Genomic DNA, 26696 nt, shown 5'->3' on the forward strand with positions numbered 1-26696 from the left:
CATCCGTGACATTGTCTCATTCCATGCATAAATATTTCAGTATGTCATTCGAAATGTTAAGGACTTTATTTTCCCTTAGCACTTTATTTTCCCTTAGCACATCCATATCATGTTCACACTTACTGGGGGTGGGGGGACAACAGGGAAAAAACACAAATAGTTACTATGATCCCTGAGAAGACTCTGCGGACCCCAGCTGGGCCCCCCAGTTTGCATGTGGTGGTCCTCGCTTTATCTTTCCTCCCTCTCACTCTCCTACAGTCTGTTTGCTACCTTGCAGAATCGAAAGTCTACTCAACTAGAGCCTACCTCAGGACGGTTATACTGGCCACCCGCTCTGTCTGGGAGAATCTTCCTCAGATAGAAGCAAAGCATGGATAGAGGCATGATTTTTTCTTATCTGCTCCATGGTCAGTTTCTCAGGAAGGCCTTTCTTGACGCTCATAGTTACACATTCAGTCTACCCACTACCTACCCTGAGTCACACACACGTTCCCTATTGCACTTGAGTAGGTACCCAAATATGTATTGGATAATTAAATCTATGTTCCCTCATCAGAATATAACTCAATAGGGAAAGGCACCAAGGAACTATTTGGTGAATGACTCAGTAGGGTAAAATTGCACATACATGTGAGCCAATGAGATGAAGGGGTGAAAGGTAAAAATCATATAAATATTCTATTTCTTAAAGCTGTATAACCAGGAAGAGATGTAAATAATTAATAGACAGTGTGTTCACAGAGAACCACGAATGGAAGCAGAGTGCTTGCGATAAAATCCAATCTCTGAAGTTAACATAGAAAGAACATCTGTTCTCTTGCATTTTCCGTGCCTTGGGTTGCTTCTGCCCTAGAATGACATCAGTTTGTTAATAAGAGGTATCATGCATGCATAAATAGTGGCAATATATTGGTCACACATAGCAACACATAAAAAAATGTCTTGTGCCGTGCCTTCAAATCAATTCCAACTCACAGCAACCTTATGGGACCTAGGCTGTAATCTCTACAGGAGCAGATTACCAGGTTTTTCTCCCTTGGAGTAGCTGCTGGGTTCAAACTGGTGACCTTTCAGTTCACTATCAAGTAAGTATGTAACAATTGCAGCACTGAAGGTCTCCGTCTCACACACACAGAGCAATATCTACATTCATATTTATGTGTACCAGGTGGAAAAGCAAAACAACAACAGAGTGAACAGGCCTAGGCCCAAGTATAGGAAAGTCCCAGGCAACTGTGTTGGCTAATCATCCATATTCTCTTCCACAAAAAAATGTGCTTCTGAGCTCAGTGTTTGTGCTGTCGCTCTCATTGAGTCAGGAGCATCTTAGCCATCTTTCAGGCTAAGGAAACAGATGAGCAGCTGAGCAATTCTGAAAGGTGAAGACTACAGTGGGCACAGTTGAGCACTAAAGCAATACTTCCTGCCTCCTCCTCAAGGACCAATGAGGATATTTGGAAGTGGTCCCCTTGGAAACCATACCCAAAGCAGGCTGTTGCCATCCACACTTGGCACATAAAGTACTTGCCTTTCAACAGAACAAGAGAGCTAACTCGTACTCTCCCTAGCTGCTAAGGCATGAGATGTCATGCTTGCTGTTATCCAGAAGGTAAATATGAAAGGCAACAGCATCATAGGGACAAGAGATGAACTTGCACACGTATCAGCCTCCAGCGTGGCACCCAGTCATCTGCATTAGGAACCATGGAGATCAGAAGGGTGTCCAGGCAATGATTATGTCCCTGACACTAGTAGGATCAAGACTAGAGTCAACAAAGCAGAGCAATCACCCTTCAGAGTCACGGGCATGCATTCTCTAACATGAGTAGGAGTAACAGGCCAGGGGAGAGGTGGGTTGATTTCCACGCCCATTACATGTGTTAGAAAATAAAATGATCGCTGGAGTCATTTGTTCCGAAATGTGCTGGCTTCCCGCAAGTAGAGTGGTGCTGCTCATGAACTCAGACCTGCTTTGTCAATGGAATTACAAGGAAACAAAGTCACTTAAAATGCAAATGAATTTTCAATGAGGTTGTTTTGTGGCTTAGGGACGACAGGCTGGTCTTTCCTTTCTATTCGACAACACAGGAATCCATCGACTCACTCACACCATTCTGAAACATCAGAAATAAGCAGGATGCTCTGCCACAGGGTGGAAGGATCAAGTCAACCCAGAAGTGCCTTGGAAGAAAGACTTGGTGACCTACCTTAAAATAAAATGTTTTTTTCAATATCAGCCACTGAAAATACTGTGAGCACACCTTGACTCTGATAGTTGAAATTACCTTGACAGCAATGACTTTGTTTTTAATGTGTCATTTGCCATGAGTTAGCCCAATAAAACCCCCTTTCTGATTTGATGAAAGTTGGAAAACTGGGTGTTTTCCTTGGCCAGACTAATTTTTCCTTGTTTCTTAAACTGCTAAGACCCTTGTTACCCTCAATGGTTCATTTCAGTGACCTATATAATTGGGCCCTAAAGCCCCACAGGCGACTAGAAAGTTGATTTTGCTAATGGAGGTAACTAAAGAGGCATGACTCTCTAGCGGTGCCAGAAAGATTAGAAACTAGTCCCTTATGTTAGCAACTTAGCCAAATCTTGTTAAGTTTGTAAAGTCTATAAAATACATTATGATGCTGACTGTATGTCTCTTATTATTATGAACTTCTGTGGAAGTATGAGCAGAGTCAACTTCTTAAAAAAATCTTTTATATAATAGTTACAGCATTGAGCTATACAGTAGTAATTGTGAATAATTATACCAAACCCCAGCCTGCTTTATGATGACTACTCACGCTGAGCCCATATCCTCTGTATAAACACCATCTGTACCCAACATAAAAGTCGTGGTTGTCGGAAGAACACAGGCTTACAACATGGAGCTTATTAGGTTCCACGGCCAAGGCATTTTATGGCTATTGTCTGATTCTGCCACAAACCACATGCTTCTGCCTTTCTCGGGCTGAGCCTGTTTCTTTAACTGTGAGTCCCGTTCCTTGGCCTGCTCAGGTGCATTGCAAATGCTACCTCCATCTCCGTGGAGCTGGTGTTCGGCACTTAGTTGGATCTGCCGAGCTCTAGCCAGCCACCGTTACCAGTGTCACCGTGAGTTAAGCACTTAAAGATGGCCAAGAGTGGAACATCATAGATTTGTCTTCATGAACTTATTGAGGCCTTTAAGGGCCAGGCTAATCCTCCACCCACCTCCACTAAGTCAATTTCATATTGCGCCTACAGGGCAGAGTTGCTCTGCCTCGTAGAGTCGCCAAGGATGTAGCTCATTAAGGGAGCAGATTACCACACCTTTCTTCCATGTCGCTGCTGATGGGGTTAAACCACTGGACTTTGGGGAGGCAGTCCAACACCAGGAATCCTTGCTCATCTTCCGAAATTCCCTCCCCCCCCAAAAGAAGCTTTCTCTCTCAAAGAGACCCTGCACTGTGTAAGAACCCAAACAAAATAACCCAAGTAATTGTTCTCACACGGATTCCAAGACACGATGACCTCCTGTGCTCAGTAGCACTGGCCCCTAGGGTTTTCTTGGAAGTCCACAGTCACCCAGAGGCACCTGGGAAGGCAGTCCTGGCTGGCAATCTGCGTTCTGAAAGATCACAGCGTCGAAGACGGTGTGGAGCAGGGAATTCCACTCTGCACACATGGGGTTGCCCGGAACTAGCATCGACCCAGCACCAACATTCTAAGAAGCAGTTTCCAAGGCATTCTGTGATGGCGCAAGAAGCTGGGTTTGAACAGCCAACCTTTAGGGTTGCAGCAGGGAATAAACCATGTGCCACATGAGGACTGTTTTAATATTTAAAGAAGTGCATATAAAAAAAACCAGACTCACTGCTATTGAGTCCATTCCAACTCATAGCAACCCTACAGGTCAGAGCAGAACTGCCCCTGTAGGGCCCCAAGACTGTCACTCTTTACAGGAGTAGAAAGCCTCACCTTTCTCCCAGGAAGTGGCCGGTGGTTTCAAACTGCTGACCCGTGGTTAGCAGCCTAATGTGTGACCACTACTCCACCAGGACGCCTCATTAAGCGGAGTAGCTGCTCCCAAAAGAGACCCCTTCTGGTTTCTGAGAAGTTCAAAAATGAAAGCCAACTGATAACCCTCTAACCACGACATCCACAAAACTCCAATGTACAGGACTGAACAAAGTACATCCACTGACCAGAAGGGACACAGAAGCTGCTCTTCAGCAGCTGACGAACGTCACACACCACCTATGAACACACAGAATACTTTTACAGAGAATGATCGAACAGGTTGTAACGCCTAAGCAAGCACCAGGTTCCTGGGTTCTTGATGGTCTAGAAGAAAACACTGGTGTCACTTTTCAGTACATTTCAATTTTGAAAATGTTCTCTGATAAGAAACCTGATCTCATTAGCTAATGGAGATCTCAGGATTTGACCTGTGAGAAAATATACTCCTATGAGGGGCTTGTTTTGGTCTGCCGTTTCTATCCATAAAAGCACCTGAGCAAAAGTGATTTTATTTCCTACAGGCAGGATACTGCACCTCCCTCATAGAGTTAGCTTCTGCTGCGAACTGTAGTTCTGGAAAGAACTCTCGTGGTGCTAAGGGTACTGGTGGGGCAGCGGGTGAAACATTCACCCCACAGGGTGGTGGCTTGAGCCCACCAGGAAATCAAGCATTGGCAGTCTGGCTCCAGAAATGTTTACCGCTCTACAAATCCTTTGGGGGTCGGCTGGATGGCAGTGAGGAGGTTTGGGGTTTTATCAGTTGTAGGGACATTTGTTGCTCAGAATAGTCTGATCTAAGCATCATGCTAAGTATAACAGCATTTGTACTCCGTTTATTAAAGATGTCATGATGGGGAAAAAAATGGTGCCAATCCTTTCAGCACCAGGCATCCAAATATAGATGTCTTAATTTAGCATCCCCAAAGCACATGAGGTTAGCCTACCTGTAGGTAATGTCCTCAGCTGCTCCGATTTATCTGCAGGGATCCCACCTACTCAATACCCAGGAGAGAAGAGTGGATTAACAACGGGAAGAAGGGTGAGGACTGGAACAGGCCTGAGCCACTTGGACGAAGACCTTGTCTCAAATTTTCAAATTCCTAATTAAGGCAGGTTTAGACCATGGCATCATTTTCACACATCATGGCAAAATGAAAAACATGGCTCTCTCTGCATGTCACAGGGATGGCCGCAAGGGCAAATAACAAGGAAGGCAACCTAGTGAATCCTCTCTGGTAACAGCATTTCCTTGGAAAGTGGGCAAACCGCCTGGACTAAAAATGGAGGCCCAAATGAGGAAACAAACCCAAGATCTGGACTTCAAATAAGTCGCCACTCCACTGACTCTACAATAATCACCCAAATACTGGCAAAGGAAAGCACTCATGTTTTTGTCCAACACGGCACTCTTGCCTTGTCGTGGGCACAAGCGTTGCATCATGAATGAACAGCATTGCCAGTCATTTCTGCTCCATCTAAGTCAGGAGCTGGTGGCAAGGTGGCTTGAGTGCTGAGGCTTCTGTAAAATGAAGACTGCATAAAAGACTTTGGACAGAGTACAAGAGTCGAGGGCCTCACTCTGCATCTCACGGAACAGAACCGACGTCATTTCCCAAGGGGGTGTGGTCTGGGAACTGGAGAGGTAAGGCAGGGAGCTGTATGTGAGACTGTTGCTGTAAGTTCCCTAGGGAGATGCAGGTTCTCCTGTTCTTTATTTTTCATGCTCCGGGTTGGAGCCGCTCCCGGGGTTCTTTAAATAATGCACAACAAAATACACCTGGTGATGCACACCCCTCCACACCTTTTAAGCTTGTTTCTACATTGAGGGGGATGTTATGCCACGACTCTTTTGTGGCACCTCCAAACCCAACACAGGAACACTAGGATCAATGCTGGCAGCTCAGTGGATGGAACCATGCTGAAAGACACATCCAGGCAGGGAAAGTAATCCTTGAAGAGCCTTCGTGCCGGAATGGGCCAGGGGTGCTCTGCCCCACCCAGAGCATAGGTTAGGAGGCACACCCTCCTGTTAACTGCCTGTCTAGCCATGAGGAAGGAGCCCTCTTGGCTGCACACCCAAAGTCGGTTGTTCAAACCCACCAATTACTGAGGGGTGTGTGTGTGGCAGTCATCGTGCGCTGACAGTACAGCCTAGGAAACCCTGGGGGCATTTCTAACTCTGTAATATAAGATCTATGAGTCAGAATTGGCTTATGGACACAGCAGCTAGTGGCCACTGTGAGGAAATCTGAATATACTGGCCAGTATTTTGATGAGCTCATCATGTCTGTGGATGCAGTTAAACACGTGTTCACTTCCCATATACACATGTGGGGCCCATGGTCGCTCCGTGGTAGAATTCCTGACTTCCATGTAGGATGCTAGTGTCACGATCAGGCTTAATCGCCAGTTGCCACCAACGGTGGCCTGACTTGGCTTTGTCAATGGTGTACTCCTGCATCAGAAGATGAGAGTGGTGTCACAGAACAGGAAACCCTGGCTTGCTCTACACATTTACATGAGAAAGTCCCGAGACACACCTTCCAGAGAGACATCTGGAGACTCAAGTTGTTCCACATACCTTTCAGCTTTTAGTATCCACTGGACGTTCCCTCCTACAAGGGGCAAAACTCAACACTGCAATTCTTCCCTGTGTTGCTAACTGCGAAGTTTGTGTGACATTGTCCCCTGAACAGGACCTCAGGGGAGCTTCCATACTACAGTAGACTAGGAAGAAGGACCTGAAGCTTTATTTCCAAAAATCAGCCAATGAAAACCCCAGGGCTCATAAATAGCCTGAGCTGCAACCAGTCATGGGGGTGACACTGGGCCAGGTAACATCCCCTTGGTTGTAGATGGTGATGCTGAGAGTTGGGAGCCAATTTGATAGAAGCTAACCACATAGTGTAAGCGTCAAGTATTTTCTGCAGTTGTTTGCTGTTAGTTACCATCAAGTCAGTTCGGACCCACAGTTGACCCTATGTACAACAGAACAAAAACACTACCGGTCTCGTGTGTGCTCACGGTCGTAGCCACTGTAAATATACGTATCTGTTGACGCAGACAAATATTTTTAGGCAAATGAAATAATGGATTCAGAGCTTACGGTTAGAAGTAGAGAGATATTGGAACAAGTCAGAACTCTCCCTGTGCCTCAGTTTCCTAACTTATCACATTGTGTTTAAGTCCTGCCCTATCTAGAGGCAACTAAAATGAGCTAATCCATGGAAATATTCTTTGAAAAGTACAGAGATCGAGTGCTATACAAATGTTGGGGATAACGAGATGTTTTACAAAAGAGCATTATTCCTTTGCTAAGAAGTGTGCATCCACAGTCACGTTCTCGATCTGTGACGGCTCCTCTTTGAAATTAAATTGAGACCATAACCAACACCCCTCCCGGTGCTGCCTGAGGTTTCACACAGCAACAAAGCAAGGGATTCTTCTCATCATTCATCACGAGTTCAAGCACCAACAGGGACTTTTTACCAGTGGTGAAAATAGCCTTCTTTTCACAGCAGAAACACAGAAAGTGATCTCCTCGCGATGCTAATGTCATGATAAGGCTTAATCTCCGGTTGCCACCAAAGGTGCCCTGATTTGGCTTTTGTCAATGGTGTGCTCTTGCACCAGAAAATGACAGTGTGTCACAGAACAGGGCGTCCTGACGCGTGCTACCCATTCAAATAGTAAAACACCGAGGGTTATGCTTTCAAGTTCCATCCTCAAGTTGTTCCATCTTTCTTTCAGCCTTAAGTACTTACTGGACACTCCCTCCTGAAGAGGAGGAGAATTAAACGTTACAGTTCTTCGTGTGTTGCCAACTCTGATCGTCTTGGGTGATTTCATGGCTTTTTCGAGTAAAGCACACGTCCTCAAAGCCCATCTCAAACTTCATTTGTGGTTTGTTTTTTCTGTCCCCGTGGTCCCTAAAGCAGCATATCTGATGTCGCTTGCTTTTCTGCTGGTTTGGGGTCTAGGCTTTCAAAGAGGAGCCCTGATGGCACGGTGGTTAAGCACTCGGTGGCTAAGTGAAAAGTCAGTGACTCAAGCCCACTAGCTGCTCCACAGGAAAGAAAGATGTGGCAATCTGCTGCTAGAAATATTACAGCCTTGGAAACTCTCGGGGTTGGGGGGGGCAGCACTATTCTGCTCTCTGGGGTCCCTGTGAGTTGAACTTGGATGCTTTCAAGAAGGTTGGCTGGAACTAAGAATTTGGATTGGGGCTAACCTAAAGGTTGGAGTTCCAATCCATGTCCCCGGAGGAGGTGAGGGGGTAGGGGAGAGATGGCGATCTGCTTCTGTCAAGATGCTTCAGGCAAGCCCTGTGGCGCAGTTCCACTCTGCAACGGTTGTCCTGAACTAGAATAGACTCAATGCTGAGGGGCTAGTGTCTTCATGTTCCCCCTTTGGCTGGCCGTGCCTCCCGCTTTTTCTGAGTTACCATCCATCCTGGCCTATTAACAACCTACCCAGCCTTCCAGGCACTTCTAAAACGCCAATACTTTCATGCAGCTTTCCCCAATAGCCCTAACCAATTGCAATCTATTTTCTTTCCAGAATGGTTTGTAATCTGCTCACATTAAAAACATTTGTTCGGTGTGTCTTGTTAACACATGAACCATGCTGCTTTAGGGACACCTCGCCTAACCCAGAGGGTAGGTGGGGACCTTCCCAAGTTAGGAAGAACCTCATGAGTGTATTGGGTTTTTTTTTTATTAATTTATGATAGAACAATTTTAAACATGTAAGAGTCAACAGAAGGCCTTGTTTGTTTTTGCATTTCCTTTGGGATTTGTCAGTGTTTTGAATGTTACAGAAATAAATTTAAGTAATTAGGGCCTTAGGCAAGGGGAACTGCCTGTTTCCACTTTTCCTGAATGGTTACCACGGACACACACCTGTGGGATCACAATCAGCGCAGGTTCAACCTGTTCACTAATTGTAAAATGCAAGGAAACTGTTCATCCAGGTAGGCGGTGTAGTCAGCCAAACTAGCTCTACCTGGGGAGATAGGGAGAGAGATTGATTGAGCCAAAAATGTATTTTTCTAATTTGTCATTGCATCCTGGTGATGGCCGAACAACATTATTAATATACTTGGTGTTAAATTGGCAAATTTTGGGCTATATATGTGTGTGTGTGTGTGTGTGTGTGTATACAACACAAAATCAACTCAAAGAATATTTTCTAATGAGCGTGTGTTTGTGTGATTTTCCTAGTGAGGTTCACTTCATATTTCTTGATGGAGAGCGTACAAACACGAATGCTCTCTGCTCCTACAGAAGTCCCCTCAACGTTGCATTTTTAACCAAGACAACTATCATTCTCAAATGTCACCCCCATCCCCAAACCTTAACCTTAGCCTCTTTAAGTCTACCGTCGACAGACATCTTTTTTTTTAACGTGAGCATCCTTAGCTCATTAATTTTGCTATTACTGAGTGTGCCTGTGTGTATTTTAGGGGGCAGTGAAATCTTTAAAGCGGACCAAAATTCCAGAATGATAGATTACATGCCAGGCTGTGTCATATCCAATTAACTCAAATTGACTGTACACGGCATTATTCTGTTAGTGCATGGAAGATCAATAAATATGGGGGGAATCCACCCCAGCTCTCTATTTTCCCACCCGATTCGAGTAGGTCTGAGACGGATCATGCTACTGGGATGTGTGCGCCACAGCTAAGGCAGGCAGGTGGTGCAGAGACACCATTCAAACTTGGCCTATTCAATCCCAACTCCTCTAGCTCTCCATTCATGCATAGCAAAACACCATCTGGTCCTATTTTGCCTCCAGCAATCACAGCTGACCAAAAAACCGATAATAACAGCTGTTGCGAAACAAAAGCCAAACAAAGGGGCTGGGGGTGGGGGTGAGGAAAGGTTAGATGGAAGTCCAGCGCTGCAAAATGCTCCTTGAAGTGAGAAATGAAAAAGAACCTATTCAGATGTCGAAAGCCCCCTGAATGGGCACAGCAGAGGACTCTTACTTAAACTTGAGATATTAATCCATCTGTCTAGCAAGCTTTCGGACCTCATCAGGTGGTAAGACTGTAGAAATGATGCTACATGAAGGCATCTACACTTTTGATCTTTAAATCTAGAACCAATTACCCCATCTATGGATGCAAAAACATGAAACTTACTTGTTCTTTCATCATGTAGCAGTACAGGTTAATGTAGGGGGTGGAGGGGGGCAGCCTGTTTAACGGGAGTAATAAAATATTGCCTACAGAGCAGGGGTAGAGAAAAGGTGTGTATGATGGAGGTGAGGAGGCTAGGATGATATTTCATGTCTGCAGATCACATAGAGGGAATGCTATCCTAACCACATACCACATTTCTCAGGCAGCCTTCTCATAACCCTGATTTACTGCTGACCTGTATCACACACAAAAAAAGTACAACAAGTACCATATATACTTGTGTATAAGCCGGGTTTTCCAGCACATTTTTAATTTAAGTTTTGTGGTAAAATTAGCTGCCTCGGCTGATATTCAGGTTGGCTTATACTTGAGTATATATGGTACTCACTTAAGTCTCTACAATAGAAACCAGTTACATACACAAATTGGAATACAAATTGATACAAAACATGCTTTTGTGAGTTCTGAGCAAAATAATCTGGTAACAAAGTTGGGGAATTATTTTCATGATTCAAAATTTCTGATCTTAACATCAGTTCGTGCAAACTCTAACTGCATATACCTCCTGGCCCAATCCCCTTAAAGCCTATTTTATTAAAATGCTGAGGTACATACAAAAATTCTTGATAACAAATGGGTGATACCACTTTGAAATAGATACTAACACATTATTAATATCCTTGTATCATTATGTTCAATGTTTTTGTGTTTCTTTAAATTTATGCTTGAAACCACACTACATATTAAGACAAACATTTGGCTAACTGACATCTGACACTAACTGGGCCCAAGTGTCTGGGCTTAACGTACAAATTTGACGTAGACTTAAGAAAAATACATTTGTAATCCAGGGACTACCTACTGTATATGGTGTTTGCATGATGTCCAAATCACAAGTCTTATTTCACAGAATGTATAGTCAACAATACATGACAGTATATAGTTTTGCCTGGTGATTAATTTTTAAACTGCAGTTATTAAACTATTTTTTTTCCTCTGGAATTGACTGTCAGTGCCTTAGCAGCATTTAATCAAAGGTGATAAAACCCAAGATTTATAAAATCATTTAATAAATGTTACAACACCTGCTTCTAACTGCAAACAGCTGAAAACAGACTTCACTTGCAATTAAGTCCTATCACTAGTGACATTTTCTTCCAAGCAATACTTCATGGGTTTTCAAAATGACAATTACAGAGCTAATACACAATTACTGTCACATGTAGTTTAGCAATTAATTTTGAAGACATTTGTCTAAAGGTTTCACAGCAGAATATAAAATAGGTCTTATTGTTATGTAATGTTACTTTGAATTCATAGAAAATCTTCTGCTATCAGCTCTGCTTCTGGTGGGTCCGATGCAAGCAGATCACTTCTTTGTGGAATACAATCCCCCTTGTAGATGTGATTAGGCTTCATTCTAAGAATATTTGAACACTGACACCTGTCAACTAATACATCGCATGAAAGGCTTCAATTGAAAGACTTCAGTTTAGACATATATTTTCTACAGCAAGAAATCTATAAATTTATAATTAGAATCTCTTGCTGTTCAATATTTGTACATAATACAGTGTACGAAGGATTATAAAATATTGAAAGTGCAATGAATTATTCATATGCCACAATGTACAGTAAATATTCTCGGAACGACAACAATTGTTAGGGATCCAGATTCCATCATTTTTGAATGTCATGCACACGCTAGCCATGGACACCCACCACTCACGCCCTCATTCTTTCGAGATAAAGATTCTAGTCAGGGTTGACACTCGCTGTTTTTAATTTTCATTTTATCATAAGCAGTTTAAGACTGTTGCCAGTGGTCATTTGCAATTTTTATCAAGACCTCTTCATTATAGCTTCTGACAGGACAGATGCTGTAATTAATCATGCAAAGACAACTGGGGATAGTGGCTACGCTGCTCTCAAAGAGGTGCCACTACAGAGGAAGAGAGGGGGAGAGAGAAATGGGGTCGGAAATCATTATTATGGCTTAAGAATTAGCATCTACCAGCCACTGTGATAGCAGTAACAGCATGTTGCCAGCTAGCTCTTTCCAGAGTAGAAAAACAGTTGGTTTCTCTAGAGCAGTGGTTCTCACCCTCTCTAAAGCCACAACCCTTGCATGCAGTTCCTCATGTGGTGGTGACCCCCCAACCATAAAATTATTTTCATTGATACTTCATCACTGTAATTTTGCTACTGTTATGAATTGGGCGACCCCTGTGAAAGGGCCCTTTGGCTCCCAAAGGGGTCACGACCCACAGGTTGAGAACCACTGCTCTAGATACTTACCTTTCACCTGTATCTTCACAGGAAAATGCCAATTACAAAATATTTCCCAAGGTGGTTTTTTTTCCCCCCTATTGGTCCACTGAAAATGGAAGATGAGCTAGGGCAGACATAACATGTGACGTGGTATAAATCCTCATTCTGGAAGTACTCAGTAGCAGCCCTGGTAACATAGCAGGTTACATGTCTGACTGCTAGCCGCAAGGTCAACAGTTTGAAACCACCAGCTGCTCTGCAGGAGAAAGATGAGGTTTTCGGTTCCCTTGGTAAGATTGACAGGCTGGGAAAACCAAGGGGCAGTTCTGCTCTGTTCTACCAGGTCGAGATGAGTCAGGGTAGATTCGATGGCAGTGAGCTTGTGTTTGTGGCGTAGTCAAGGACCCACAGTGAAATGTGACATATCATTTTATTGAAAAGTGAACAGCTTCCTTCTTGTTGCATCAAAATACAGTCCACGGTTTTTACTGAAATGTGTTTATTCTATAGCAAGATAAAAGCATTTTTTAGTTAAGCAAAATACAAACAACTTAATTGCTGCTATCATAACTCATAAAAAAGTATAAAACAGCATAAAAACACAATAAGCAATGTAGCAATGAATGGTTCATGTCACCAGTGTTTACCTTAAAGCCTTGTTTATGAAAACTTTACAACACATGATAGGAAAACTTACAACTTTGAAAGAAAATATTTACATTGATTAATCAGATGTGGTGTGCCTTTTAAATATTCTACTGGTATTACATCATAATAAAACCTCTTGCTTTTTTAAAATCTTAACTTTTGTAATAACTGTCTCCATTTAAGTGCATTTCCCTTTTAAAAATACAGTGTTTTTAATTCTTCGAAACTTGTCACTGGACACACAGAATATAATATTCACATTTCTTTCCTTCTAATTGGAATGGATATCAGGGATAACAGTGGTCATAGATATTGTTACAACATATACTGTGGTTTGATTTGGAGCAGTCATGGAGAAAGAGTGAAAGCGAGTCAATAATTGAATCTAATCACGTGTTTGTCTGAAGAAATTTAGGGGGAAAAATAAGAACTTTGGCAAGTCTGTGATTTACATTATTTTTCTCATGACGAAAAAATGCCATCAATTATTCATATCATACAAATGTTTGTATGAACAGATTCTTCATGTTTCAGGTAGTTACAACTGTGCTTTTTATTTTTAGGGCTTCGGCAGTTCAAAGAGCCTTGGAGTGTGGCTTATTCACTTCAGAAGAAATAAGGCCATGTTCTGAGACTCAGAGAGGCCAGTCTATGGTCATCAGTATGCCCCAGGATTCATTAATCGGTTTGATTCACATATTGTAGGTATAGCCTGAATAAATAAAAAAGGCATCACATAAAAGAGCACAGCTTTCCTTGTTTCAAAACAAAGTAATTTATAATTAGCTAAAAAGGTGATACCCCGCTACACTGTAGTTCGTATTGCCTATCTGATAGACATTTGAGAGGATCATTTGATCTGTTACACATTGCTGCATAACCAACATCAATTTATAAATTTCAGCGACATATAGTTGCACCCCCCTATGCCACCCTCCTCGACACACCACTCCGTTCATCACACGCATCTTCAGAAAATACTGACCTGCGGTAATACTTGAGTCTGTGTCTGAGACTGTATTTGAGACTGGTGCTGCTGAGAGGCAGGCTGGGGGCTCCCAATGGCAGGGATGGGGGACGTGATCTGGGACGTAACGGGGGAGTGCTGCCGAGGAGAAGGCTGAGACTGGTGTTGCATGTGCTGCAACTGCTGCAGCTGGAGATGCTGCTGCAGCTGCTGTTGGTTGATCTGCTGCTGGAGATGCTGCTGCTGCTGCTGCAGGTGCTGCTGCATATGGTGTTGAAAATGCTGCTGCTGCATCTGCTGCTGGATTTGCTGATGCATTTGATGCTGCTGGAGTTGCTGCTGCTGCATCTGCTGCATCTGCTGCTGCTGCTGCTGCTGCAACTGCATCTGATGTTGCTGGGTTTGCACGGAAGGGCTCACTTGGGTGGATGACGTTGAGCCGACCATGGCTGTGCCCATGGAGCTTATCAGTGGGGCCCCAATGTTTGATGGCATGTTGGCTGCAATGGTGACTGATGTGACAATCTGGTTCATGGGAAGTCTCATGGTTAAGGGCTTCGGAGCTATTGACCTGGGGAGGGATTGCTGGAGAGTCTGAGGTGCTGCTGCTACTGTCGCATGCTGAGACAGTGGGGTGTTAAGGAGGAGGGAGGGTGTCAGATTAGTCGAAGCCAGGGTCTGCTGAACAGAACGAATGGTTTGAGCCTCTGCTGATTCAGCGGCAGCCTGCAATAGGACAGGTTAGGGAGGGGAATTCCAGAGCATTAAAACGCATACTTGAGGTGATCGGATTGCAAAACCAGTCATCATTGTTCATGCCCGCCAGTACCGAAGATCTTTACTGGTGACGTTTTAGCTCTTTCCATACAGAGAAGGAATGCAATTTTCTACCTTTCGAATCTAGATTAGTTTTATGCCGTGGCTCTGGCTAAAAGAAAGTGACATTATTCTAGTTCCAAGCTGGCTCCACAGAGACCTTGCATCCATCCACACGCTCTGGGAGTGTCAAGTAGATAATGACAAGCCACCTTTTAGAAGTGAGGTCCCCCAGAGCCAGTAAACTATCATACATGTGCCATTTTCCATCTGCCAGCCCCTTCTGACCCCAAATTGAATTACAGTTACCAGATTAGAAGGACTAGCTGATCTGCCAAGCCTGATCGAGGTCTGAAGAACCAGCTATGCTGTCAGTCTTTAAGTAAATGATCATCTGTCTCAATCACCGGATGTTGGAGATGTTTGCCACACAGCACTATTGTGGCAAAATATACTAACACACACATATAGATGAGCAGTATTCTTCAGCATTTTGTGTGTAGTAATCTCATTGCTGAATATCTAATATTGAAAGAGTAGAACACAGAATTCAAACCCAGCTCTCCTAATGAATAACTTGGGTACTTGGTGAAATTCAATCCATTTGTCTGTTCATTTTGGCTATCTGCAAAATGGGACTAAAGTGGGAGAGGTTTCAAAAATTCAATAAGCTCATGTCTCAAACACTTACAACAGCCTATGGGAAACACGGAAAGAATGCCAGCTTTTTCTCTCAATTAACAGGCACCACTGAAAAAGCAGCTCTGGTGATGAAGGGGTTAAGAGTCAGTCTGATAACCACAAAGTTGCTGGTTCACACCCACTAGCTGCTCTGTAGGAGAAACACTAGGCTTTCTGTTCCCATAAAGATTTATTATAGTCCCAGAAACGGACAGGTGCCATTCTAGTCTGTTGAAAATGGTTGTGATGGGTCAGAATAGGCTAGCTAGCAGTGAGTCTGATGCTATACCACTAGAAAACAATTGCTACCAGAAACTTTCAAAGTCCTGCAGTGATTACTTATATCAGTGCTCCCTAAAATATAAAAAAAACTATACAATTCCTAAGATGAACTAAAGTGAAGCACTTTAAACCTTAGAAATATTTCATTTAATACATATTTTAAGCGTCACCAGAATTTAGCACGAGTCATAGAAAAATGAAAATGTCCCAAACTCATATGATCTTTTTAAAATCTGCTATATGATCAACAGATCTATCTAGAGTTCAAGATAGAAATTATTAAACTTTGCAGTAAAATCATATCGTTATTTCCATCTTTAATGATGACAACAATGTTTGGACTGCTTCCTCTCAAAGGCTTCTCTCGCTCTTGGTATCAGTGTGTCCCATCAAGTGGATCCCGACTCTTGGGGACCCTGTGCCAGCAGGGAACCGCCCTTCAGTGCTTTCTAGGCTCTTACCTTTCTGGGAGCATTGCCCGCTCTTTCCGTCATGGAGCAGCTGGGTGGTCCCAACTGCCAACCTTATGTCTCAACAACGTGCCGCTGTACCACCAGGGCTCCCTTTACCCCCGTAGTCTTAAACAAAATAAAAGTTTTGCTTTCTTCCTTTTCGGGGTGAGTGGGCAAGTCGGGCTCTCGCGAGGTGGTCAGAGCAGTTCACTGACCCAGCTGCTAAGCTGGAGCCTGGAGGTTTGAGTTCATCAGAGGAACGTCAATAGAAAGGCCTAGTGATCAAGTTGCAGACACTGTCCCTACCTAGCCCGGTTCTACTGTGACATGCACTGTATCGCGCCACAGAGTTGGAAGCAATCTGGTAGCAATTGGTGGGTTTGTTTTCTTCTGTAGCTATGAAGAGCATCGCACAGCTACATCGTGAGTGGGAGGGGTTCTGGGTATCTGCTCAATGCACATAGGATAAGCTCACTGTTATTTGTTCTTCTATCTAGGTACATGGAGATCAACTTATATGTCCTTTATATAGTTGAGTTTGTATTTTAAGAATAGGATCATATGCCTTAAATCTACCCTGCCCTGGGTTTCAATCATTCTAATATGATTTATAATAATATTTTTATTGACATATCTCACTCATTCCATTCTATCCTTTCCCTTCCCATACAGTTCTCTTTTCAATCCTATTGGGTGGGGTTAAACAATTATCAATGTTATCAACTCCCCACCTTCCTTTCTTTCCCCAGGCCCCACCCCCACCCCACTGCCCACGCCTCAGGGAACCCTTCCTCCTGTCAGTGTCTCTGAGGGGTCATTTACCTTGACTACCATTGACTGGGTGATCTTAAACATACAAATGGACATACACAAGTCTAATATGACCAATGAGGTGTATCACATATGGACCACAACAGTCAGGGGAGGGAATCTTAAAGGACTAGAGGACAGTTATATAGTTCGTCCTTGTCACACTGCACCCCGGATTTAGCCTCCGTACTGTCCAATGCTCTTTCTGGTCTTTGGGTCTCCACTACATCCACTCCCATCATATCAGTTTGGATGTGTGTTGTTGAACCTCTTCCCATCAACACCTCATGATCACACAGCCTGGTGTGCTTCTTCCAGTGGGCTTTGCTGCCCTGATAGCAAGCCGCTTGCTTGACTCCAAGCTTGTAAGACTCCAGATGCTACAGGTCTTGATAGGCAGGCACCATCAGCTTTCTTCACCTCACTTGCTTATGCACCCATTTTGTCTTCACCAATTGTGCATCGGGAGGACCAGCCATCTTTTAGTTGTGGAACTGGACACTAACTAAGTTCCCCCAGTAGGTTTAATCATTGCTCTGTACCTCAGATGCTGCTCCCTAAGGGATCCATACATCAGTAACTATCCTACACTTCTGGCTCAGATCAATAATAAGCTTATACACCCAGGAATTCTTCGTTGTCTGCCAGGTCTCTAAATATAAAATTAGGAACTTCTCAAATTGCACTAAATAAACAAACAAATAAATAAATTTCACTCTATTGTGTTCTTTTCTTAATCCTGATTCAATTGTCTAATATATAACTTTTATGTGATCGCTTCTAAGTCACTCATAGATTTGATAAGCCCAATCATGGCTGCTCCCTCCATATGCCTCCAAATTTTGGCTTCAATTCATAGATTGCATGGAGCCCTGGTGGTCTAGTAGGTTACAAGTTGGGATGCTAATCGAAAGGTCAGCAGTTTCAAACCACCAGCTGTTCTTCTGGAGAAAAGTTAGGCTTTCTACTCCCATAAAGATGTACAGTCTTTCAGAGCCACAGGGGCATACCTCTTCTATCCAATCGGGTTGCTATGAGTCATCCTTGAGTCAATGGCAAAGTTTAGTCTGGAACACACAGAGATCACCGATAACTGCTTCTGGGTAAAGGAGTGACTACATGATATACTTGAAGGCTATGCCGTGTTCCTCTGAGCTTCAAAATGTTCATGGGAAAATGGTATTAAAAGATAAGGGAGCTTTCTCATGAACTTTTTGAAACCCAATAATGCGTGTCTTCCAGATTGTCAAAACAAACAAACAACATTTTGCAATTGACTAGATAAACATTTTCTTTTTCTAAAGAAGTGGCAAGCATTCTGGGCAATGGGATGCCTCATCTGATTTGGAGCAGCTGCCAACTGTGGGCTTTCGTAGCCAAAAGAAATAACTCAGGTAAAGAAGAACAAAAAATAAGGGAGTCGAGCCTTTTGAAATGGCTTTTACAACATCAGCTACTATGCCTGGAGGGCTGATGTGGCACTGGGGACAATAACAATGAAATGGCACCTCTGCTTCCCCAAGAGTAGGTGTCAAGAGCTGAAGTGTGTAAGCTCAGATGATCACACTACCATTCATTTTGTGAAAGTAAAAGACAGCATTTAAGGTTTCTAAAAATTACATAATGCTTCTTTTGCATCAAGGGTACAATAATCAGAAATGGCATTTGTTTGGGGTATTGGTGCATTTTTTAATACGTAGCGTTCAACTGTGCACTCTACGTAGAATATGTCTGTAAAGCTGTTTTTAGTATTCGAGGCCATGATCGTATTTTACAGGAACATGAGATTTCTTTCTGTGAGTGGGGCCCTCGGTCAAAAGGCAGAGTCCCCAATTAGGGTCCAAAACCACCAGGCAAACCTACCGCCAAGGACACGCAGGTCTCAGTCCTTCACAGGATGAAAGAGTAAGCAGCCACCTAACCCAAGCCCAAAGAACTGAAGCACTAATCTATAGCTGTCAGGGAATTGTTTTGAAACAATTATTTAGAAGTAGCTGCTAAATTTACCCATATTTTTGAAGCCAGCATTGGAGGGTTTGAGTGATCGCTAATGGAAACAAACGAAGTTGAGGAGTTGTTCCAGATTCTACTCGCCCAGCACTAAGGAGAGTGCAATTGTATTGTCAGTGTTACAGGGCTGACGTTACTGATGTACCTGTTGGGAAAGGGGCCACCTGCGCTGGCTTACCTTGGAAACCAGGCTTGCTCTGTATGCGGCCAGGGCCTTCAGGTATTCTTTTTTGGCAGCTTCTGTTTTCCTTTTATATACCTATTAAAATACCACAATTAGTACCACTTTTAGAATAAAAGTTCTGAGCCACACATTAACTGCTTCACAATCTAGGTCACAGTGCAACTCAGAAACGGCTGGTCTCCTCGGCTTTGTTTGGTAAATGTTAAAACACACAAATAGTCAACCCAAACCCTGGCCACCTACGTCAGGCATAGCTTTGAGGTTCATTGTTTCAAGTGAAAAATCTGGGTGGGCAAGTGGTTTGCAATCCCCCAGCGTCTCTGCAGAAGACCTGGACAACGGCTCCCTCACTATGAACTCATTGTCTGGCGTCAATGCCAACTCACAGTGACCCTACGGGGCAGGGTCAATGCACACTATAGGGTTTCTAAATCAGTTTTACACGTACCAGCTGCTTCCTAGGAAGTCAATGGGACAACCGGGTTCTGTAAAGATTTATAGCCTAGCAGAAATCCAGGGAGTCGTTCTACTCTGTTCCACAGGGTTACTATGAGTTGAACTTGATTCCACAGCAATGGGCTTGGTTTAACAGGTTTAATCTTTACAGATGTAGATTGTCACCTTTTGCCCCTCAGAGAGGTTGGTGGCTCCAGACCACCTCGAACCTTTCAATTAGTCATGGCGTGCTTAACCACTGAGCCACTAAGGCTCCTTCTGTAAAAATTTGACTTCCCCAAACCCAACTCCCTGTCTTGGACTTGATTCCAACTCACCACTACCCCCCTACAGGGTATAGCATAACTGCCCCATTTGGATTTCTGAGATTTTAAATCTGTACGGTAGCATACAGCCTCATCTTTCTTCCACCGGTTGAATGGAGGATTCGAACGGCTGACCTTGCTTAATACACAGCCCACTAGGCCACCAGAGTTTCAGCTGAGAAAATCCTATAGAGCAGTTCTCTTCTGAAACACACGGGCTTGCCACAAGCCACCAGGGCCCACAAAAACAACAATGGCAAAGGAGAAAATTTTTTTCAGGTTGTTGCCTAGATTCCTTGAGAGTGACCGTGCAGGGCCTCAGGTGAAGGCAGTAAATCAGGTGGCAAGAAGATCACAATGTGTTACAAAAGGTTCATAAGAAAGACAGTAACTGGCTTCTCCATCAGCATCAACCTTTCTGTACACACATGTCTCAGAAGGTAGAAAAAACTAACATGGGAAAGAAGATGAGGCCTTTCCACTTTGTTTTGGGAGGACCACAAGGCAGCGGTAGAAAAAGTGGGCAGATTTCCATTAGTGAGACCACTGACTTGGACTTCCTTTTTCTTAACAAGGATCGCATGGCTGGGGGTTAGACCAAAGCCCTGCTGCCTTTCTCTCCAGAGTTTCAAAGTTAGGTAAGCAGTGTGTCCCTCCTGTACCACTGCATGTCTAGGATAGAGACAGGTGGGCCACATCTAGCCATCTGCTCATTGGAGATAAAGAGTCACATTCTATCATCACCCCCCCCCCCCAAGGAAACCAGCTTGAAGGAATGAGTTCCTGATTTGTAAAGAAAATCAACCAGAGGCGCTCTACTCTTCATCCTGAAACAATTCTTCTATTTGATCACTAATAGGGGTATATTCTTCTGTGGATAAGTTAAGTGTTCACTCACATTAATGGTAATTGGACTTTCATGCAAGGAGCAAAGGGAGGGCCAACCCCCAAGGAACTCATTCTTCCCCTTCCCCTGTTCCTACAGAGGAGTGGCATGGGAAAAAGGGAAGAGACTAGCCCCCTAAGGAAGTGTCTCCCACCAGCATGGCTAATCTCTGAATCGCGACATACTGGCGAGCTTGAAAATGAACTTAGAATAAAACTTGAAATGCCCAGTGACAATAATGAGACATGCAGGGGAGGCTTCAAAGTTTGGAAACCCACCAGGACAGCACAAAGGTTCAGAAAGAAGATCAATGAAAGGCAGGGAGGGTGAACCCAATCCCTTTGTAGTGCTCCTTTTGAACAAAGGAGGAAAAATTCACATTCGTTAAAATGAAAAGATTATTATCAAAATGTTATGCTTGCAACACACTGCCTGGATGTGTCCCAACCTTTCCCTGAATGGGCCCTTGAACATTCACCCTGAAGCTGGCCCCAAAAGGTACACCACCGCAGATGGCCCGGAGAAGAAGTTATATTGATGGAGAGTTGGCTTGTTAAAATTCCCCAGCTTAGTCAAGCTTTCACAAGAAGTAAGGTAGGAGGAATACCTGGTCACTGTCAAATACATTGCCGTAAGGGGTCCTGTCTTACCTGCTTCTGTTCTTCTCCGAGGCTGTCCCACATCGACGCGACGATTTTGGAGACCTCTCCAAAGGTAGCATTGGGGGTCTGGCCTTTAATTGCAGCCTGGGTGTCTCTGAAAAACAGGGCATATGCTGACACTGGCTTCTGAGGCTCATTGGGATCTTTCTTTTTCTTTTTCTTTGGAGTCTTGGGCTTCTTGCCAGAATCGGGAGCAGCTCGTTTCTCTCCAATGGCCTGAAAAGCAGGAAGAAAATTCAGTGCCTAAAATGTACCCTTACAGAATGCAGCCAGAAGGACTTAGCCCACAATTGTTTCTGTAAGGTTTTGTTAAGCATCATCAACAAATGAATCCCCACAAAAGAGGGGGAGGGGCACATTTGTTGAAGAGTCAACTGGACAGCGGAGAGTAGCATTTAGAACACTGATTAATGAGACCCAGAAGTATCTTCAATACATTCTCAGCATATGCTTTAAATAGCAATTATGAGTAATGAGAAACAGAACACTGTGTACCAGGCAATGCTATATAAAATCTATGCTACAGATATACACAAAACCGAAATACTGCATAGAGTCAGAGGTTTTGGAAGAAAAAGTTTAAATAATATTTAGGAAGTTGCTCATATTCAGATAATTTGAATGAGGTCCTAAGTCCATGCCATATGTGAGACCAGTCTGAATAGATGTTGGGGGGCTAATTTTTATCTTACCCCAATGTTATTTTGCTAATAGAAATTCAAATGGCAATTAGCTGCAATCCTTAAACATATGTAAACTCGGAAAAGGCCATCTTTTATTTGTTAAACATGAGAACTTTTAGAAGAATAAAAAATGTCATAATGATGTCAAAATAGAGGCAGAAAGGATCTTGATATTTTTCATAAAACTGAAAATCTACACAAGAGCAATAAACCAAAACCTACTGTCATGGAGTCACTGACACTTAAAATCACCAAGATTAAAGATTCCTATTACATACGATATGGAAGTTTGCCCATAAAAATACCATTATACAACATACTTTTCTGAGAAGCAGGTTTGGGGGGGATAATTTTTGACAGTATTTTATATTCCTAGATTTAAGCATGGCAGCATTAAAGATCCTTTTACAGAAGGGTTGTTTTTTGTGCTGTTTTTGTTTGTTTTGACAAGCATTTTTTTTTTAAGAGCTGGCCTCGGGCATGATCAACTCATACAGACGCAACCAAATTGGCTTTTAATGGACTAGAATCTTGAATCCTATTACATTTTTCCAAGAGGAAAATAACTTTCAGAAGGAAGGTCATTTAGTGTTTCCTCAAATTACTGAAATTGCCAGAGAATTTTTAAATTGGCACGTAACCCCTGAGAGCTCTGAAAATTAAGGTATTAAGAAAGTTCTTAGGAGCCTGGGTGGCATGGTGGGCTAAGCATTAGGTACGCAAAATTCTTGCCTGCCTACTCTAGGTAGGTCTACACTTCATACTACTTGACTGCTGACCACATCCATGTTATTAGTTGTTGCAGAGTCAACCCCCAATTCATGGCAAGTCCTTGCAGAGTGGAGTGAAATGCTGCCCTGGCTTATACCGTCCCCACAATCACTTGGGGATCACAGACTGGTGTGACCACAGGGACTCCATCGGCTGCTTTCAGATGGCCATTGCTAGCCTGGCTTCCTCGTCTGGCTTTGCCTGGAAGCTGCACTGAGACCAGTTTAGCATCATATCAATAAGGACGCTAGATATGTCTGCTTATGACTACACTGACCCCGGGTCTCGAGCATAGAAGGCAAGGTGAGATTTCTTCCACTGAATCCTGCAAAGTGCTCCAAACAGCATCCACACAAGTGGTTTGCATGCTTCAGATGCTGTTCAGCTATGTCTCACATCTCCTTGAAAATACCATCGCACAATTGGTTCAATAATTCTGTAGACACTAATTCTCAGAACAAGTGAGACTTCTTTCATTCTAGTTAATGCACATGAACTTGCAATGGACTCAAATACCCACTGGTTAAGCTAGGGAGGGAGCACCCTGGCAAATGAGAAGATACTTTTCAACTTTTTACAAATAAGACAGATCAGATTTCATTCTCTTTAAATCAACATCCAAACATTGATAACGCTTAAAATCTTTTTCTTAGATAACTATGACTTGCCTTAATCCCCATTACTTTTTAGGAATAAATTCCTTAGTTTAACAACTTTACTCTCAAAGAGACCTACACAACAACTTCAACCATGTTTTCTTAGTTAAATTGCTTAAGAAATAACGAATTGGATTCCTAGACCCTCACCTGCAAAAGAACAGGTCAGGAACCGTGGAAAAGGCTCTCTGCATATGTGACATCCCTGGTTTGGTGCAGAAGTAAGTCATGATAACCAGAAACGAAAGAAAGCCATTTGAATGTTTGTGGCCAGTTGCAACTTACATCTCTCCTGTTTCTTTATTCACTACTTCACTACGCGGCAATCCCTGTGCATATGCGTACTGGGTTTCAGCATTTACCCACCCTGCACTTACTGGGTTGCTAATTGGATGCCAAAGACTAAACTCTCCTTGAAATCCCTCTGGGTTCTGCCAACATTTCTCTAACCTCCCTCTTTTCGGCCACAACATTCTCAATCTACTGTAGCCCATTTTCTTCCATTTGCTACTGAACCATAACTGATGCTCTAGAGTATGGATGGACATGGAAAACATTCTCTTGGGTAAAAGAAGCCAGTCACCAAAGGACAGAAAGGGTATGATTCCACTAATGGGAAATATCTAGAACAAGCTAAGTGAGGCGAGAACAACGTTTATTGGTGGTTAGGGAAGTTGTAGTCAATGGCTTTGCAGCACTGAGCTCGCTGTTAAGGATGATGGGTTAGTATTGAGCATCACACAACATGATAAGCATAATTAATTTCACTGAATTTTATGCAGAAAGTTTAAAAAAGCACATGCTGTTACATATCGATCACAAAAAAGTAAATGTACAATTTTAAAATGCTGAAATTAATAATTTAAACGTATTCACTAATCATTATCGACTCCTTCAACACTGATAAATGATTCACTCTTTAAACTCTGAGAAATGCTGACCACACCTACATCTTCTTCATAATATCTCTAGATCCTGCTCCAGTGAGCTTAGTTCTAGACTCAATGAGCTTAGTTCTAGACCCAACAGTAAGCCCCTGAAATCCAACCCATGCCACGTTGAACTTCTGTCTTCCCCAAGAAAAAACACGTTCTCTTCCTTTTTTCTCAGATGCAAGCTACCTCTGAAACTAAAGCCGGAAGGCATGCTTCTCCAAATTCCAGCGGGTTGCCAAACTCCTACTGAGTCTCCCTCTTAAGCGATTCTCTTGGCTGGGTCTTCCTGCCCATCCCTTCTTTTGCTAAAATAAAGTAGTTCATAATGAAAAGGAGCTTTCAGTTGGTTTTCTTTTCTCTGGTCCCTTGCTTTATGATGCAGCCTATATATGAGCTAAATCATCTTTGAGGCATACATTTGGTTATGCTCCTCCTCTAAGCTAATTCCCAATCAGCACTGCAAACACTGAATGCCAACAAAGACCACCACATTCATCCACCTCTCAGCTCCTAGTTCTTTCCTCTCCCAACCAAGAACTCATTATACCCATACATTTCCAGTATTCCGATTGCTCTTTGCTGCTTCCAATGCCAAAATGTTTGCCCCTCTTTTCTGTAGCACAAAACTTTATGCATCCTTTTAGGCCTTTATTATATCGATCATAAGAACCATAAAAACCCCAAACTCACTGCTATCAAATTGATACCAACTCATAGCAACCTTACAGGACAGTAGAACCGCCCCTGTGAGTTCCTGAGGCTTTAATTCTCAATAATGCCTTCTTCAAATCACTCTCCCAAGTAGAATCCATGACCATCTTAGCTCATCAGATACATCAGTTGGAGAACTGATCACATCCGGAGCTACTTTTAAACATAGTTATCGATCCCCAGTTGGGAAGACCATAAGTATTGATTCTCTGATAAGTCTTTACCTCACCAGAACCAGGTAACATGTCAAGCACAAATTAAGTGGAGAGAAAATGAATGAATGAGGAGTAAGTAACGGCGTTCTGTTATAGTACATTCCTTATTAGTTACTTATGATTGGCAGAAAGCAATTGAATAGTTATTTCAAATTATGTATTATTGATGGAAAGGAACCCAGGAGCACCATCGTTAAGCCTTTAACTACTAACTCACTGCTAACCTTACAGTTAATGGTTCAAATCCACCACCCAGCAGTTCTTTGGGAGAAACACCTGCCCACTTGCTCCTATAAAAGGTTACAACCAAGGGAGCAGGGGAGGGCGCACTAGAATGGATTGTGATTGTACAACTCATTTTAAAGGTGATTTAAAATGCCTACAGGGGTGGTGGTGGGGTAGGGAGATATGTTCTAAAATTGATGTGTCCAACTGATGATTGGACAAGTCCCCTTGATATGACTGAACGGCTGAACCACTGAATTGTATGATATGTAAATTATGTGCTAATAAAATTGTTGGGGCCAGGGAAAGAAATAAAAATGAAACTTCAAAAAATTACAGCCAAGAAAATCCTATGGGGAGAGTGCTATTCCATTATGTAGGGACACTAAGAGTCAGAATCAATTAGATGGTACCCAACAACAAACTTTATATTTCCTAATGGGAAAGCAAAGATAAAAGACCTTATAAAATGATAAACACCACTGAAGATGCAAGTTCTATCAAATGTGCCAGCAGTTCAGTCCACTATTTGGATGAAACAGAAGCATCAGAACATTAAAATAAAAGCAGTTTAGAATTTTTGGCATGTCTAGGATAAACTCACTGCCAGAGTTCAGGCCAACTCATAGAGACCTTATAAGACAAGGAAGAATTGCCCTTGTGAATTTTTTTATGGGAGTGGAAGCCCCCATCTTTCTCCTGAGGAGCATCTTGTGCTTTTGAACTGCTGACCTAGAGGTTGCAGCCAAGCGTGGTAATGACTAGGCCACCAGGGCTCCTGTCCATCTAACAGAAAGGCCTTCTTTTGCAGATTTGAAAAGTTACCATAAGACCTAGAATAGTTAAGTGACTTGCCCCAAACCTTACATATCCCCCAACTTCCAGTTAAATGCAATTGTAAAAGTGGAGGGGGAGTTAAAGGGAA

The 26696-nt window shown here is 43.0% G+C and overlaps 1 protein-coding gene across 1 annotated transcript in view; it reads right to left on the minus strand.

Annotated features, from left to right (window-relative positions):
• Positions 1-13162: 13162 nt before the first annotated feature.
• The window catches only part of TOX3 (TOX high mobility group box family member 3), a 131040-nt gene continuing 117506 nt past the window's right edge, over positions 13163-26696 (minus strand). The window contains exons 5-7 of the mRNA XM_075537177.1: positions 21564-21791; positions 19261-19341; positions 13163-14757 (exon numbers count right to left, since the gene is read on the minus strand). Of these exons, the coding sequence (XP_075393292.1) occupies positions 14035-14757; positions 19261-19341; positions 21564-21791 (1032 nt within the window). The 3' untranslated portion in view covers positions 13163-14034. The remainder of the gene's footprint in view (positions 14758-19260; positions 19342-21563; positions 21792-26696) is intronic.

The sequence above is a fragment of the Tenrec ecaudatus genome, chromosome 18 (assembly GCF_050624435.1).
Source record: "Tenrec ecaudatus isolate mTenEca1 chromosome 18, mTenEca1.hap1, whole genome shotgun sequence".
Lineage (NCBI taxonomy): Eukaryota > Metazoa > Chordata > Mammalia > Afrosoricida > Tenrecidae > Tenrec > Tenrec ecaudatus.